The 14,257-nt window shown below is 48.3% G+C and overlaps 1 protein-coding gene across 2 annotated transcripts; it reads left to right on the top strand.

Annotated features, from left to right (window-relative positions):
- Window positions 1–256: 256 nt before the first annotated feature.
- Window positions 257–13,764, top strand: MYL4 (myosin light chain 4). Of its 2 annotated transcripts, none has more exons than XM_037070221.1 (7): window positions 257–503; window positions 3,745–3,772; window positions 9,969–10,118; window positions 11,787–11,960; window positions 12,392–12,469; window positions 13,023–13,067; window positions 13,572–13,764. In XM_037070221.1, the coding sequence occupies exons 1-6, from the start codon at window positions 375–377 to the stop codon at window positions 13,049–13,051; spliced, it is 588 nt and encodes a 195-aa protein (XP_036926116.1). In that variant the 5' UTR covers window positions 257–374; the 3' UTR covers window positions 13,052–13,067; window positions 13,572–13,764. The 2 variants fall into 2 exon arrangements, with proteins under 2 accessions (XP_036926116.1, XP_036926115.1); XM_037070220.1 differs by having other exon boundaries at window positions 260–503; window positions 13,585–13,764.
- The last annotated feature ends 493 nt before the right edge of the window (window positions 13,765–14,257 follow it).

The raw sequence follows: 14,257 nt of genomic DNA on the forward strand, positions 1-14,257 counted from the left end.
TCAAGTCAGCTCATCTCTCTGGCTGGACGCTGGCATGTGTTCCCGGCCCCTCTGGGCTTCCACCAATTGGCGGGAAGCGATCAGCCTGTCCCAGAGGTGGAAGCTGTGAGGGGTGTGAGGATTGGGGAGAGGGGGAGGGGGCTGGTAGCCCCAAACCTGGTGACAATACACAGTTGTCAGCTGTCCCCTGCTGGTATTTCTTCCTTTTATAGTCAGTAGCAGCTGCTCTTGCTCTCACCCAGCCCTTCTGTGGGGGCTCCTGCCCAGGATAAAAGGAGAGGGAGGCAGCCCAGTCTCCTATCTCGTTTCCCAGGCGCTGCATCTCCTGATTTCTTCCTAGGTGCCACCTCCACCAAACACTCCAGCAAGGCAACATGCCTCCCAAGAAGCCAGAGCCTAAGAAGGAAGCAGCCAAGGCAGCCCCTGCCCCCGCCCCTGCCCCAGCCGCTGCCCCAGCTCCTGAGGCCCCCAAGGAGCCTGCCTTTGACCCCAAGAGTGTCAAGGTAAGTGAGTCTCAGCTTCCGGGATAGGGGTGGGAATGACATTCAGGACCCTATTCACCTGGAGCTCGGAGATCTACTTCACGGAGGCTGGACTGGGGTGAGCCTGTGGTGTCCGAGCCCCAGATTGCAGCCCTGTGGGGCAGTGGAGCAGGTGTGGGGGCTGCTGAGGGGTATTTCGAGTTGTTGGCCTTGCCCCTGGAGAACAGGTTTCTGCCCTGTCAGAGGAAGCACTGCTTTGTCACCCTAATTTGCCCAGCAGAGTTGGGAATGTCAGGGAGCTGCAACCATCCGACGTTGTTAAGAGACTGACCTTTTCCTCAGTGTAGCACGAGACCTATCTGGAGAGGAGACGCATAGTGATAACTGCTGGTGGAACTTGGAGTAAGTGACACTGGTGGTGAGGGAGAGTGCTGCCTGTGCTGGGGGCGGCTTCCCGACCACAGACTTGCAGTCTGTGGGGGTGGGAGGCCCAGAGGTTCTAGACAATGTGAGAGAAGCCTGGTTCCCTCTCTTCTTCCCTACCCAGGTGGGCCCCTCCTTCTGTGGCCTCAGCCTGGCTCCTATCTGGCATGTGCAAGGCGCTGGTCCGTCCCAGCTGAGACTCTTTCTCTAGCCTGTGGAGGCTGCTGGGCCTAGTTCCCTCTGCCCCCTCTGCCCCGCTCCCTCTCTGCCCTGCCCTGCCCTGCCCTGCCCTGCTCCCCTCACACTGGAAGGTTCTCCTTTCTGGAGCTGGGGTAGGCCCTGCCTGCCGACTGAGTCGTTTTAGGCCTTCCAGCTCTCTGCCCAGCTGGGGAAGGAGTGGAACTGGGAGGGAATAGGCCTAGAAAGGAGCAGGTCAGAGGCCTCTGGAGAGTGAAGCAGTTTTAAGCCTTGGCATCAGAATGTAAGATGTCAAGTGGCCACTGGTATGAAGAGCTATTAATAACAGGCTGGGCATTGTGGGCCCCCAGGAATATCAGCCTGAGGTCAGGGCTGAGGGTGGTGAAGAGTCAGAGCAAAATAAGAGCTCAGGGCCAGGTTCTGTGACAGTAGGCAGGAGACTAAAGCCCTGGGGTCTCATTGGATGACCCTCCCTTGCCTTCTGAAGGTTCCCCCCAGCTCCCGCAGCCCCAGAGACCCTGCGGTCATGCCAAGGCCCCTGGTGTTGATCAATGGCAGTGCCTCCGGGGATAGAAGGGAAGCAGAATGGGCTTGGCCAAGAGATGGAGGCAGTTGCCCCATCCCTGAGCTTGGTTATGACACACTCTGGGGAAATGGAGGTTTAGTGCGAGATCTTGAAAATAGCTGCAGGTATTTCAAGTCAAATATCACTCCCTCTATGAGCAGAGCCTGGCAAGAAAAGCTGACTCTCTCCCCATCAGGACGCTTTTATTTCTGATTCATTCTGCTACTGCACTAGTCCTGTGGGGCACCCATGGCCAGGCCTGGTCCCTGGCGTCTGGGCTACAGCCGCTTGGTGGTATCAGACGAGTGCCTTCCCTCGCCTGTCACCTCCCTCCATTCACCCACCTGCTTTCTTTGCCTCCGTTTCAGTCCTCTCTTCCTGGTCTGGATCTTCTAATCCTGTTTTTTTTTTTTTGAAGTTGCTTTAAAGTGGAAAAAAAGTAGGTGCCTTTCATAAAGGCTATTTTCCCTGTTATTTGTACTTCTCAATTTCTTTGCTTAGAAGATTCTTTGCTCAAAGATAGAACAAAAGTAATTTAACCCCAATATGCGTGGCTCTGACCATACATTCTGATGTTATGTTTTTCTACTGATATTTTTTACACATGTACTCCTGGGACTTAAAGAATCTCAAAATAGCCCTGGCCGGTGTGGCTTAGTTGGTTGGGCATTGTCCTGAAAACACAAAGGTCACGGGGTCCCCTCCTGGTCAGAGCACATGCCTGGGTTTGGGGTTCAGTCCATAGTCAGGGCACATGCAAGAATCAACTGATCCCTGTTTCTCTTCCTCCTTCCCTTCCCCTATCTCTAGAGTCAATAAATGAAAAAGATTTTTTTTTTTTAAAAAGAGCAGTTTGCCTTATTTACTTTGCAAGTAAGGCAAACTGTACCTTTCCTCAGAGAGTTCATGCAAAGCAATGTTTAGCCCATTTCGGGGGTTCCTTTCACTTCCTGACCACCCCCCACCCTTGGCAGAGTCCATTCCTCGCCACAGCTAGTTCTTTTCCCAACCCAGTGTAACTCCTCTCCTGCTCTCCTAGCTCATTCCAGCCACCTGCTGGGGTCCTCATTAACTAACAGAGGTCAGCCTCTGGTGGGCACAGCACAGCTCAGAGTTAGGACTTAGGAATGGCGGTCCGTGAGGAAGGTGTTCCAGCACTGGTTGCCACCACCAGCAGGGAGGGGACTTTGGGGAGGTGGTGGTGAGAGATAAGGGCAATGAAGTAACGTACAAGGCCCTAAATAGAAGTGATGACTCATACCTCGTACTTGGTCATTGTCATTCATTTCCAGAGCCTCCTACTTTCCTCTTTTGTACTCAGATTTAAATTATTATGCATTGGAGGGAAAATCCAAAGTTTATATCTTTGCTCAACAAATGTTTATTGAGTACTTAGGGGATGCCAGACATTTCTGTGGGCGATTACAAATGTAATCTGCAGGAACCCTGGCTTCAGGGAGTCAGGATGCACAACCAGGCATGAGTGGAAAGCAGTTACAGACCATCCAGGGCCCGCCCAAACTGCTCCTGCTGCCCCAGCGTGCCCAAGACGGGTGTGTGCTAAGGGGGGTTGGGAAGGAATGGGGTGAGGGAAGGCTCCGCTGGAGGAGGTGACTTGAGGTCAACATGAGATAGGACAGGGAGGCCAAGAGTGAGGAGTGGGGGTGCCCAAAGGGAGAGGACGTTTGGCTTGTGGGAGGGTGTGGAGCAGAGAGAGACTGAAGGGGTGAAAGTGAGGTCAGTTTATGGCTGCTAGGACAAGAAATTTACATTTGACCCAAAGGAATTCTAACAGGGAGTGAGTGTAGGCTCTCGTCTGAGACATTTCTCTTTCTTTCCCTCTCTTACTTGGAGTCGTCTCTCGTGTTAAGAGACGACTGTCGAGAGAGACATGGAGGCCTCATGATTTATTTTATAGCCTTCGAGTCGTGTCCCGTTCATCAGGAGACTGGTGTTTTACCCTTGGCCCACAGTCTCCTTGCGTCCTCATCAGTGGCCTGACTGTGGTGGAAACCACTTCTGCGTCCCTTCGGAGGCCTTTGGCAGTCTCACTCCTCTGTGTTTCTCTCCCCACAGATAGACTTCAGTGCTGACCAGATTGAGGGTGAGTACTAACAACCCCAACTCCCCCACCACACCCTCTCTCTTGCACCTCCTGGAGGAGGAGGAGGTGGAGAAAGGGGAAGAATTATCATCACCACCAAAACAGTAATCATCATCACTATCATAACAGCAAACTTATATTTGCCATAGATTTGCTATTTGCTCACTGTTACCTACTACATGTTATTACTTAAGCATGCATTAACTCATTTAATTCTCGCAACCACCCTGTGAGGTAAGGACTATTACTACCCCATTTTATAGGTGATAAAACTGAGGTACAGGAAAGTTGAGTGGCTTGCCCAGTCTCACACAGGCAGTTGGTGGTGGAGCCAAGATTCCAACTCAGGCCATCTGACTCCAGACCTGAGTTCTCGACGACTCTGCCAGACCACCTGGAACGTAACAGGTGCGCTGCACAGTAAAAATGCCTCTTTGTTCCTCTACCTCCAAAGTCTACTTTCCAACATATTTAGAACCCCTCACTTCTGTTTCTTTATTGGAAAGCCCTCCTTTGGTTTGCCAGCTTCCCCTCTCTTCCTCCCGAAGTCTGCCGAGGTGCTCGCCCACTAACGTGGCCGGGCCAATAGTGGCTCGGGGATGCCCCGGCCCACCTGTGAGCTCCATCGGCAATGTCTTTGATGAGCCCATTTATTTTTCTCAATCTTACATAAAGTGATATTTAGTGTAGCTTCAAAACAAGCCTCAAGATCTCCATTTACCTACTAACTTGATGGTCGCTTCGTGGGCCATCTCCTACATGTGTTTTGAGAATGAAATGTGTCCTAATGCACATCTACTCCACAGCTGGGGCTCCCTGCCATTGCGACTCATCCCTGCTCCCCCACCAGATGCCCCCAGGACATAAAATCAAGGGGGTTGGAAGGGACCTCGAAAGGTCATCTGGTCCAACCCCTTGATTTTAAGCACATAATATATTTATAAAATTAAACTAATATGTGCACATGGTAAAAAAAATTACACTCAAATTAAAAGTAAATAATGAAAAAATAAAACTATTTTCCCTTGCTTTCCTTTTATGCTGACTCCTCTCCCAAAGACAACCACTGTTAATAGGTCTGTGTATCCTTTGAGAAAAATATGTAGTGATATACCAGTCTGTATGTATGTATGTATGTGTGTATGCACAACGCTTACACAAATCAATTCGAGTGATACACACAGTCCCATACCCTTTATTTAACATACAGGGTCTGGCAGAAGTAACACCTGCTTGATTGTGGTGGGCAGGGTAATCATATGGGTGTAATAATGTATAGTTTTAATTTGAATATTTCACCTAAAATGTCATATGATGTGCTTGAGTATGGTATTGTTATGTTACAGAATAACATGCTTATGATTTTGTGATAAAAGATTTTGTAATAAAAAGGGGCATTATTCCTCGGTGAACACCTAAGCTTTCGCCCCTCATATGGAACAAGTGCGAACAGACCAAAACATTATGGCTCAAGAAGAAGAACAGCTCAAAGCCCCAGAGCCAATACTTCTAAGGGACCAAGAGATAGCCAACCTATCAGATGCACAGTTCAAAACACTGGCAATCAGGATGCTCACAGAACTGGCTGATTTTAGTCACAAATTAGATGAAAAAATGAAGGCTACACTAAGTGAAATGAAGGAAAATGCACAGGAAACCAATAGTGATGGAAAGGAAACTGAGACTCAAATCAATAGATTGAACCAGAAGAAAGAAAAAAAATGACCAAATAGAAAAGAATGAAGAAACAAGAATTCAAGAAAATGAGGAGAAGCTTAGGAACCTCCGGGACATCTTTAAACATTCCAACATCTGAATTATAGGGGTACCAGAAGAGGAAGAGCGACAAGTGGAAAACTTATTTGAACAAATAATAAAGGAGAACTTCCCCAATCTGGCAAAGGAAATATACTTCTAGGAAGTCCAGGAAGCTCAGAGAGTCCCAAAGAACTTGGGCCCAAGGAAGAACACTGAGGCACATCATAATTACATTAGCCAAGATTAAAATGAAGGAGAGAATCCTAGAAGCAGCAAGAGATAAGGGAACAGATAAGTCACCTACAAAGGAGTTCCCATCAGACTGTCAGCGGATTTCTCAAAAGAGACCTTACAGGCAAGAAGGGGCTGGAAAGAAGTATTCCAACTCGTGAACTCCAAAGACCTACATCCAAGATTGCTCTATCCTGCAAAGCTTTCATTTAGAATGGAAGAGCAGATAAAGTGCTTCTCAGATAAGGTCAAGTTGAAGGAGTTCATCATCACCAAGCCCTTATTATATAAAATGTTAAAGGGACTTATCTAAGAAAAAGAAGATGAAAAATATTAACAGTGAAAGGACAGCAAACTCACAGTTATTAACAACCACCCCTAAAACAAAAGCAAACTAATAGGACAGCTAGATTGGGAGCAGAACCATATAAATGAACACGTGGAGGGTTAGCAACAGGGGAGTGGGAAGAGGAGAAGGGGGAGAAGGTACAGAGAATAAGTAGCATAGACGGTAGGTAGAAAATAGAAGGAGGGCAAGAATAGTATGGGAAACGTAGAAGCTAAAGAACTTGTGACACGTGGTCATAAACTAAAGGGGGGGATGGTGGGGGAGGGGTGTGCAAGGTGGAGGGGAATGAAGGGAGGGAAATGGGACAACTGTAATGGCATAATCAATAAAATACATTTAAAAGGGGGGGCATTATTTGTGCCGGACTGTATATACTTGGATTTGATAATATATAATATGTTGTTTATTAATATATTTATATATTTTTTATACCTAACACGGTTATATTTTCAATTCTTTTCAACAATTATATAGAGTCTCACACGTAGATGTACCTTTTAATTTAATCAGGCCTACACTGAGAAACATTTAGGTTGTTTCCAGTCGGGAAATATCAGCTTGCTTTCTCTGGGAACCTTCCTAGCAGTGGGTCAAAGGATACATGCATTTCTAATTGTAATAGTTACTGCCAAGTTGCCTTCAGAAATGTGTTGCCAGTTCACCCACACATGGGGCGTGGAGACTGGCAGACACACTTTGAAACTAGTGAATTGAGTCTGACTCTTTTTTTGCAATGCCCTGTGCACACTCATTTTCAGTCAATACTTGGGGGGGGGGGTGTTGCAAAATTATTAAAATTCATTTTCATGCATTTTAGTTAAATATATACTTTTGTGGATATACAACCACCTCGGCACCCAGGAGGACTAGGAAAGCAACTCATGATAAATATATTTCACTTTTCAAACGGGAATCAGTCAAGCCAACTGGGACAGCCAGTTGCCCCTTTCTCTGTGAAGATTGTCAGGGCTGGGGGCCTACCTCATTCTGGTCCTTCACCCCTCCAACTCTGAAGACATTCTTTCTTATGTTGGATCTTAATTGTTGCTGCTTTCATTTTACCCCAACTTCCTCTTCATTTGCTTGTTGATGAAGCTGAAGATGGTTCTTGAATGCTGAAAAGAACATTGTTTGGAATTGGGAGACTTTGGTATTAGCCCACATTCTGCCACTGTGACCGTGAGACTTCGAGCAGTCACTTCTTCAACCCTGGATTTTCTTATTCACAAAGTAAGGTTCTTTTCAACTCAGAAATACAGTGAGTGTGTTCAGCATCCTCCAGATACCCTCTGTCTGTTTGAAGACAGTTGTCAGCTCTCTTCATAGGCTTGTATCCTCCATGTGATATGGTGCAAATTTCTTTTATGTCTTTTTCCTCATAGAACTAGATTCTGAACTTCGTCCTTCTCAGATCCCTCTCCAGGTTTCCGTGTCCTTCTAGAGAGGGGTTGCCATCATTGCCCGTTTCTCCAGCAAGCAGCTGACTACTACAGACTATGGAGAGAAGGTTTCTTCTGAGTCTGTTAGCATCACCTCTCACACACAAGATCACACTGGCTTTGTTTTTTGTTTTTTTCCTAGTAGCAAGTTTTCTAAACTCCAGTGTTTGGTTTTTAGGTGTGTACCAGGTTTCCCAGAAGGCTGGAGCATTAGCAGGGACAGCAGGTCTCTTCCTTCTTCTTCCTCTTCACCATTTCCTTGGTTTCTTTGATAGCTGGTCAGAAGTCATATCTGCATTGGTCTAAAATGAGGATAATAATACATGTAGCACTTTTCTAAAGATTAATGAGGTGACCCATGCAAAATTATCAGCTCAGAGCCTGGCCCACAATAAAGCACTCAAACATAGGTTGTTCTTCTCTTAATAGTTTTTTTAAAAATTGTATTTATTTATTTTTAGAGGAGGAGAGGAAGAGGAACATCAATGTGGATGACTCTTATGCGCCCCCTACTGGGAACCTGGCCTCAGCCCAGGCATGTGCCCCGAATGGAAATCCAACCGGCAACCCTTCGGTTTGCAGGCTGGCACTCAGTCCACTGAGCCACACCAGCCAGGGCTCATAGGTTGTTCTTATTCCTTTCCGCTACATATTCTGTATTCTTATTAGGTATTGTTATAATCTTTTTTTTATGAGGAGATGTCTTCTTTTATTAAATTTGACTTCACTCTTCTGAATGAACCAGAAGATTAAAAAGTCTGAGTTTAGATTCAGCTAACAAATATATATTTATTAAGCACTGAATTTGTGCCAGAAAGCAAGCTAATTGTTTCAAAAGTTAAAAAAAAAATCAAACCCTTCTAACAAAACCGTGAGATTGGTGTTATTTCCTTATTACAAAGGAAGAAACCAAGGTTTATTGAAGTTAAGTGAGTTGGCCAAGGTCACATAGTTAAGTGGTAAAATTGGGATTAAACTCAGTAACATCATACTAATAGCATCGTTTAAGAATTTACTATGTGCTGTTCATTGTGTTAAGAGTTTTTACATATTTTATTTAGGTAAAAGTAAATAACTTACATAAATTAGGTAATTTGGATATAATTTATAATATAAGCCCTGTGACACAGGAGCCGTTTATAGAAGAGTTTTTATGCAGGTTAAATATCTACTTGCCCAAAGTCACACAGCTGGTAAGCAATGGAAATGGAATTTGAACTAGTTATTCAGGAATGTGAAAGACTTGTGGTTTCACATCCTTCAAAGTCATCCAAAGGCTGACAAAGAGTTGCAAGAAAAAGTTTTGGGAAACCTGCTTTGATGTGTGGAATGGTTTGTAAATAGTCCATATATAACCTCTAAGTAAATAATTGTTTCTAAAGTACTTGGAGAGGATTAAAACGGCTTTTCTCCTAAGTACTCGACACATTCCTCTTTGGTTAATCTGCTTGGTAAACCATTTCTTTTCGGAAAGCATAAGGTAACTTCCGTGCCATTTCCAGTCCAAATTACCCACAGTAATGAATTGCTTGCATCCAAATTAGTGAGGAATTAGGGCTCTCTGTAAGGCCCAGGGGTGCCTTAATTAAGCCCTGCCTCTCGAACACCTGTCCTGGTCCCTTCAGGGACCATAGTTCTCTAAAGATCTGAGCTGGCTTGAGAATCAGGAAATACAGTAATAATCATCCTTCGTAATTCTACTCAGCAACCCACTCAGGTGAACTTTGTATCCCCACCTGGAGAAAAAGAGGGCACTCAGAGGTTAGTAGTTTGCCCAAGGCCACGTGCTGGTCAGTGGCAGAGTCAGGTGGTCTCTTTCCATCATATCACCTTGTCTGGCTCCTGGAACAGGAATTACAGATATTAATTAGCTGACTTTTGAACAGGTCTTACCACTTTGCAGAGTGCCTCCACATACTGTCGCCTCCTTTGACGTTCCTAAGTAACTGGGAGTGCTCGGTGGGTGGCGCTGTTGTTCCTCGTGGTGCCCAGGAAAACTGACCTAGCCCTGCTCACCTGGCACACTCCACAAAGGCCGGAGAAGACCCGGGAACCCTGCCTCCTGAACCAGTGCTATTTTCACTTCCCTGCCATTTTCAACAGTCAGGATCCTCACCTACACCAGGGAAAGATGTGCGAATGGGAGGGCTGGAAGCAGGGGAGATCTTCAAATTATGTGACAGTTGACTGATAGAAGAGGTCCCAGGCCCAGCATTGGAATAGGTCATAGAGGCGCTGGGTGGTCTCTTTAGTTGTCAGAAAACAGTTCCAGGGAGGAACTGGGAGGGAAATATTGAAATATTTTATAAGACACAGTGACCCGCTCCTCGGCCAGGGTGGAGGCTGATCAGCAGCCCCCCACCCCCTCAATCCCTTCACTTGGCCCACGGGCTGCAGCTGCACGGTCTTGTCTCTGCAGAGTTCAAAGAGGCCTTTTCGCTGTTTGACCGGACTCCGACAGGAGAGATGAAGATCACCTACGGGCAGTGTGGGGATGTGCTGCGGGCCCTGGGCCAGAACCCCACCAACGCTGAGGTGCTGCGTGTCCTGGGCAAGCCCAAGCCGGAAGGTCAGCACAGGCCCAGGGCTCAGCCTCCCCTGCCACCCCACGGGCTCTCCCCCAGATCTGCCTCCTGTCAGCTGCTCTCTCCCTTCTCCCCCTTTGACCCTTCATGACCAGCCTTCCCTCCCCCAGGTTACCTGCCTCTTATTTGGAGAATTTATCCCGAAGCACCTGGCACTTAGCTAAACCTTGAAGAATGTGGCCTGGGCTTGCATCTGGAGGGCGGGGGTGACATTCTGTCTTCCTCTGACACTCAAGGGTTCCAGGGACACTGGGGCAGGGGGGCTTGATGGGCATCTGATAACTAACCACCCACCCTCACTCCCCACCCAGGAGCTCTTGGTTCAAGTACCAAAGCGCCGAGATGTCCTGTGACCCTTGTGAATTTTATCACAAATAACTTGTTTCCGATAATGGTCAGAGCGCTGAAGATGGCAAATTATTCATTTAATATAAATTACAGCAGATTCAAGATTAGCTCTAGAATGATTCCTCTTTCACTCACTTGCACTCAGTGGATGAGGTTTAGAAAGTGGCACCAGGGAGTTGTGTCTCACTGGTGAATGTCCCCAGTCACGTGAGGCATCAAAGTAACAGCTGCCCTAACACACATCCTTCTTCTCAGAGGCGTACACACTAGGTGGGGCCAGGCAGACCTGGGCAAACCATCTCTGGAGGCCTCCTGGGACCCATATTGGTCCCTGTCCCCTAGTCCTCTTGCTGCAGATGACAACAGTGCAGCAGGAAGGATGGGGCAGGAAAGTGCCAGAGGCCAGCAGCTTGCCCTCGTCAGCGTCAGCGGGGCTTCTTAGAGGCAGCAGTTATCAGGGCACTTCCACTTGGGGGCGTGGTTCTGGCTTGTTACAAAAGAGAGAAATGCCAGAATTTGTGGTATTTTACAATGGTTTACATCTATTAAATTGAAGCTGTTAACACACTGTAGTGTGGGAGAAGTGTGCTTGTCACAAAATATATGCAAACGTATAAAAATTATTATTATTATTTAAATTTTTAAAAATTTATCCTTAGAGGGGAAGGGAAGGAGAGAGGGAGAGAAACATCAATGTGTGGTTGCCTCTTGTGCGTCCCCTGCTGGGAACTGGCCTGCAAACCCAGGCATGTGCCCTGACTGGGAATCGAACCATGAGCCTTTGGTTCGAAGGCCAGAGCGTATAAAAATTATTGATTCAGAGTAGTTCCAGGCAGTGTGGTCTAGCAATGAGACCCAAATGGAGAGTTAAGCAAAAAAAAATTTTTTTGCAATCCTATCAGTTTACCTCCATGACTGTATGTCTGTCACATGTCCAAAGCCTAAGTTGTGGACGTGCAGACTGGGCCCTGCGTCCTTTGGGCCCTGCACGTTCTGCTGCTGTCACTCTCAGCTGCTTCCTAGAGCTCAGGTCTGGGAGGAGTCACAGCTCCTTTTCACCTCTGCCGGAGTCTGTCCCTGAGGAGAGTGCCCTGAGCCAGCCCCCTGCCTTGCGCCTGTGGGCTCTGTGCTGCCCAGCATCACTGACTGGGTGCTGCACCCCGAAGTGGCTGCAGCTAAGCCCTGGGTGATGGCAGGGACGGGTCCTAGCCCAGCAGAGCTGGGGTGAGGACCCCTTCTGGCCCTCTGCTCCCCTTGTGACTCTACTTGTGTCCCTTCCCTTTCCTTCCCCACGCCACCGCAAGAGATGAATGCCAAGATGCTGGACTTTGAGACGTTCCTGCCCATCCTGCAGCACATCTCCCGCAACAAGGAGCAGGGCACCTACGAGGACTTCGTGGAGGGGCTGCGTGTTTTCGACAAGGAGAGCAACGGCACGGTCATGGGCGCTGAGCTTCGCCATGTCCTTGCCACCCTGGGTACACCAGTGGGGCAGTAGGTTGTGGGAGTCCCTGCACCCTGAGGATCATGTCCTGATCCAGCCCTGTCTCCCTGGGCTGCAGAGGAACAGCCTGCCCCAGCTGGGTTTGGGGGAGGGGGCAGCAGGCTGGCAGAGCATGGTGACTGCTAAGGCCTGAGGGGTGGGTCCCAGCGTTCCTTGTCTTTGCCTTGGGCACTGGAGCCCTGGTCTGCCCACCTAGTGTTAGCTGCAGGGCAGAGGGAGAGGCTCCGGGGACTGGGAAGGGCCTCAAGACCCTTGGCTCCACTCTCCGGTGCCTTTAGGGGAGGCCTGGTGTGACCACTTACCAGATCAGGGAGTCCTGGGCCTTTAGACTTGAGGGGGTGTTTGGGTTTTTCCTGTCCCTCCTTTGCCATCTGCAATTAAAAGCCCACTGACCCTGCACCCCAGGAGAGAAGATGACTGAGGCGGAAGTGGAACAGCTGTTAGCTGGGCAAGAGGATGCCAATGGCTGCATCAATTACGAAGGTATGAGGTCACGCCTCGCTTCCATGGATACCCAGGGATGGGAGAGCAGGCAGTGTGGGCCAGGCAGGTCTCCCAGGTAGAACAGATCCAGGAGCTAGAGGACATGAGCACCAGATGGGCTTTGGTGTTGTTCTTTTTCATTCTGGTATAATGGGAGGAGCATGGAATTTGGAGATCACTCCGTGATATATGAACTGTGTGACCTTGATTAAGTCACTTACCTTCTCTGAGCCTCAATTTTCTCATCTGAGAAATGGGGTGATGTAGGCACCCTTTTCAAGGTTGTGGGGATTAGTAGAGGCAATGTATCTCATTTGATCTATGTCAGGTATCAGCACAGAGTGGACACAGAGCACAGGTGAGGTCTCTTTCCTCTCTCACCTCCTCCCATCAGCCTCCGAATAAGAGATAGAATCTCAGACTGCAGAAGGGGCAGTGGAAAGGTTTGAAGTCAGGCAGTATAGGAAAGGGGGAGGAAGTCTAAGGGGCCAAGAGGACGGTATAGAGCTGAGAGGGGCCACATGCAATGGCTGGTCTTTGTCTTCTTTCCCAGCCTTTGTCAAGCACATCATGTCTGGGTGAAAGAGGCCCCTCCAGGGTGAGTACAGCCTCCCCAAGCTGGTCCCTTCTGGGGCCACAGAGGGGCTTGGAATAATACCACGTGCCCCAGAGCTCTTCTGTCCCAGGCCTGCGCCTGAAGAGGAAACCACAGAGGATGATGACTGGAGCGCAGCCTGCCCCTCTCACCATTTCCTCTCCCCTTTCTTTGCCCATCTCCTCCCCTCATTCCCTTCCTGTCTGGCCTCCTGCCCTCCCTGGTCTTTGCACCTTATCCCGACTCCCATCAGTCACTTCCTCCTGCCTCTCCCAGGGTCTCTCGAGGCCAGACCATTCTCTTCCTGAGGCCTGCAGCCTCTTGTCCAGGTTCCGGTGGATGAGAAAGCCAGATCCCAGTGGAAGAGAGTATTCCTGGCCTGTGCTCTTGACCCTGTTCTTCCTCACTCCCTTCCCTGTGCCCCCTTGGACTTGGTGCCACCTGATAGGGATGTGGATTCTGTGATGGGGGGCTGGGCATGGAGGGAGAGATGCCCTTTCCATCTAGCATTTTCTTTCAGGTGCATGGCCCTTGGACCTAGGCCGCCCAGGGTGAGTTAGAGAGAGGCCCTGAGTGACTGAGCCGGAGCGGGAGTTCGGGACTTACCTCTGCTCCACAGCCCAAGGACCTCATGGGCCCATAGTCCTCCCTGTAAATAAACAGCTCTGGCAAGGCTGGGCCGTGTTCCCTGATCCCAACCCATCTCTGAGTTGTTTTTTAAAATAATTAATTGAGTTGTTTGTGTGTGTCTGTGTGTGTGAGAGAGAGAGAAAGAGAAAGAGAGAAACATCGATTCATTGTTCCACTTATTTATGCACTTGTTGGCTGATTCTTTTTTATTTTAAGATTTTATTTACTTTTTAGAGAGAGGGGAAGAGAGGAAGAGGAACATCAATGTGTAAGAGAGAGATACATTAATCGGTTGCCTCTTGCATTCTCCAACTGGGGAACCTGGCCTGCAACCCGGACATGTGCCCTGACTGGGAATCGAACTGGTGACCCTTTGGTTCATAGGCTGGCACTGGTTCCACTGAGCCACACCAACCAGGGCTATTCTTCTGTTTTGTTTTGTTTTTTTTAAGATTTGATTTATTTACTTTTAGAGAGGGGAAGGGAGGGAGAAAGAGAGGGAGAGGAACATTGGTGTGCTAGAGCTGTATTGATCAGTTGCCTTTCACATGCCCCTACCTGGG

The sequence above is a fragment of the Sturnira hondurensis genome, unplaced genomic scaffold, assembly GCF_014824575.4.
Source record: "Sturnira hondurensis isolate 20B ecotype Veracruz unplaced genomic scaffold, ASM1482457v3 Scaffold0018728, whole genome shotgun sequence".
Classification (NCBI taxonomy): domain Eukaryota; kingdom Metazoa; phylum Chordata; class Mammalia; order Chiroptera; family Phyllostomidae; genus Sturnira; species Sturnira hondurensis.